Raw genomic sequence first — 3,109 nt, forward strand, 5'->3', positions numbered from 1 at the left:
ACAACCACAAAAAAAAAAAAAAAAAAAAAACACAAAAAAAAAAAAAAGGGGGGGGAAGAAAAAAAAAAAAAAAGGTCACACTGCGCTTAGTCTTTGGTTTCCAAGTTCAAAGGAGGAATCTGCTTCAGAGCCTGAAGCAGAGCCGAGGAGTCGATGGGGGAATGGGCCGGGACGGGAGAGGGGAGTCTCTGGGGCATCAGCAGCGGGGGGGAGATCTTGTCGGGGTTCATGAAGCCGGTGAGCGCGGCGGCGGAGGCCGGGAGGCTGGGGTAGAGGACGGGCACGGAGGCCGGGTACCAGCACTTCTCCAGCATGGGCAGGTAGGCGGTGGCGGAGGGGGGGATGAGATAGAAGGGCAGGCACAGGGGGGGCTGGTGCGCGTGGGGGGCCAGGAACCCGCCGGAGGAGCCCATCACGTCGCTGCCGAAAGGGCCCTCGGCCTCCGGCGACTCCAGCCGGCTCCGTTTGGCCGGCGGGTCCTCAGTCTCTTGCTTAATGGAGCTTATTCTCTCCTGGACGGCGTACTTGAGGTCGGTATCCTTTTTGAAATACTGCTGCTCGCATTTGGAGTCACTTTTCTCCAGCTCCCCCCCGTACCCGCTGTCCGTGTCCGTGTCACTGCCGCTCTGCTCCCCGCTGGAGTGGGCAAATGTCCTCTGGATGACGGGCACGCAGTTCTTCCCGTGTCCCTCACCCGCTTTGGTCAAGGAGACGGGTTTCTCCTTGGAGTCCAGCATTTTGGGGGGGGCGTCCCCGGCCTTGCGGCCCTGCAGCACCTCGGAGGCCATGCGGTGCAGGTGGCCCACCAGCTGCGACGACTTCAGGTCCTTGCCGTTGTCGTGCTTGGCCAGGTATTGCAGCATTTCCTTGGCACACATCTGGAAACCGGATCGAAACATTTCCTGGCCGGAGTCGAGGTTTCTTGACGACAGGTCACCTGAGGAAACATTAACAGAACGGAATTAAAAATTAACAGCGGGCTAAATAGTTCCAGGACCATCTTCCAGGCGATGGGAGACTTCGGCTGCAGCACAACGAGCGAGGGCAACCTGAGTTTTGCATATCCTCCCCCGATTTCTGCATATATTCCCCCGATTCCTGCATAGCCCTCCGTTTTTATTGAATCATCCGTCTGTCCGCTTTTACGTAATAGCTTCAAACTTATTTTTTAGGTCTGTATTTAAGCACACGCCACCTTCAACAGGTGCTGACCCACGGAGTGAGTGAAGCTGGTGGTTTCTCCGGGGAACCAGCCCAGCCCCTCGCCCCCCCAGCCCCTGGCAGAGCTCCTGGAGCACGTCTGTCCCCAGCCATTCCCCGACCCCGGGCCATTTCGGCCCCAGCTGGAAGCTCTATTGCACTCCCTGTGGCTGTCAGAGCAGTGGAAGCCTCCTCAGGAGAAAAAAAAAAAAAAAAACCAAACCCTAAATTTTACTTTATCAGATTCACGTGAGTGCCACATGTGAAAACAGAAGGAGGAAGTACATCTAAAGCATGATAAGCTGATGCACCGGGTCCCCTCTTCGCCTGCAGAACACAGTCTCGTTTATAAAGAGACCTAAAAAAGGTGTCTATAAAAAAGCAGATTTATATGTATTTTCAGAAAAAAAAAGCAAAAAAACACCACCAACCCAAACAAACCAAACTGGGTTTGATCCAAAGCTCCTGCACATAAAGGGAAAGACCTGAATGGCTTTGGAGAGAACCTCACGGCAAACCTGGGCTTTAAACACAACTACTCAAAATCCAATTTCATTTCGAAACAACTCCACAGGGCACCCTGCAGCCACCACACTGAGAAACGCACCTTTTTTTTTTTTTTTTTTTTTTTTTTTTACAAAAGCGAGAGAAAAACGCCGGCAATTAAAGGCAGGAGCTGCTGCCTCCTCCCTTCTCAGGAACGAGGTGTCACAACCACCTTCCAGAGAAAGTCCGGGGAGCGCACGCAGGATCCCACAGGCCGGGATTTGGATACTCACCCGCTTGCAAACCGCTCTGCAGGGCAATTATCTTCTGCTGCTGCTGCTCGATGAGGCTGGTCAGGGCTTTCACGTGCTTCAAGGTGAGCTCCAGAACCACGGCCTTCTCCAGGTGACCCAGCGTCTGGAGGCAAAGGGACAGGTTGGCGTCAGCCACGCAGGCAGGCAGGAGCCCCACGGGGCCACCGACCTTCGCCAATTAATTAACTAACGGGGGAAGGACCCAGGCCGTGGGGGAGAAAAGGCAGAGCCGTAGCCCCAAGCAGCACGGGGCTGTGAAGGACAGTATTCCCGGAGAAGAGATGGAAAAGCTGCCATGGCTGCAGGGAAAGCTGCCAGGGGGATCCCAGGGGGTGTCCTCGGTCCCGCCGCAGAGCCCAAAGAGGAGTCTCTCATTTCTCTCTCTGTTCTGCACCCCCACCCTCAGCACAGGGGGGATACGGTGGGGGGGGACACGGGCAACGAGCCCCACAGCTCACGGTGAGGGGGGGACACGGGCAACGAGCCCCACAGCTCACGGTGAGGGGGGGACACGGGCAATGAGCCCCACAGCTCACGGTGAGGGGGGGACACGGGCAATGAGCCCCACAGCCCACGGAGCCACTCGAGGACTTGGCCACCAAGAAAGTTTGGGATGCGCCCCCAGCCCACTGGGAGTTGGGGGGGGGTAAAAGAGGGAAAGAAAAAGGAAAAAAAAAAACCCCAAACCCCGCCTGCCCGCTGAAGTAGGAGGCAGAGGGGGGGTCGGCGGGTACCCACCGTCAGCTTGAGGTGCTCGGGCAGCAGGTCCTTGAGCTGGGCGATGCACTCGTTGATCCTGTCGCGCCTCTTCTTCTCGATCAGCCGGTGGGGCAGCTTGTAGGTCTCCTGCAAAGCAGAGCCAGGGGCGCCGGGTCAGCCCCCGGGGGGGCGGCGGGGACAGCGCGGCCATCGCTCCTTCCTCCCTCTCCCTCTGTGTGTGTGTGTCCCCCCACCATCACCATCATCACCCCCCATCACTATCAACACCCCCCATCACCACCAACCCCCCCCACCCGCATAACGGGGGCCACCCGCCGGGAGCAGCCCCTCCGCCGGCAGAACTTTCCTTCCTTCCCCCCCATCCCCATCCCCAAACCTCAACCCCCCCC

At 57.5% G+C, this 3,109-nt stretch overlaps 1 protein-coding gene across 1 annotated transcript; it reads right to left on the reverse strand.

Annotated features, from left to right (window-relative positions):
• Positions 1-39: 39 nt before the first annotated feature.
• BHLHE40 (basic helix-loop-helix family member e40) lies at positions 40-2,873 on the reverse strand (the record flags this gene model as incomplete). The annotated part of the gene is made up of 3 exons (XM_014946693.1): positions 40-937; positions 1,980-2,103; positions 2,739-2,873. Coding segments are annotated over 3 exons (1,110 nt in total), but the record flags the coding sequence as incomplete, so codon positions are not given.
• Positions 2,874-3,109: the final 236 nt, after the last annotated feature.

The sequence above is a fragment of the Calidris pugnax genome, unplaced genomic scaffold (genome assembly GCF_001431845.1).
Source record: "Calidris pugnax isolate Ruff unplaced genomic scaffold, ASM143184v1 scaffold81, whole genome shotgun sequence".
In the NCBI taxonomy this organism is placed as follows: domain Eukaryota; kingdom Metazoa; phylum Chordata; class Aves; order Charadriiformes; family Scolopacidae; genus Calidris; species Calidris pugnax.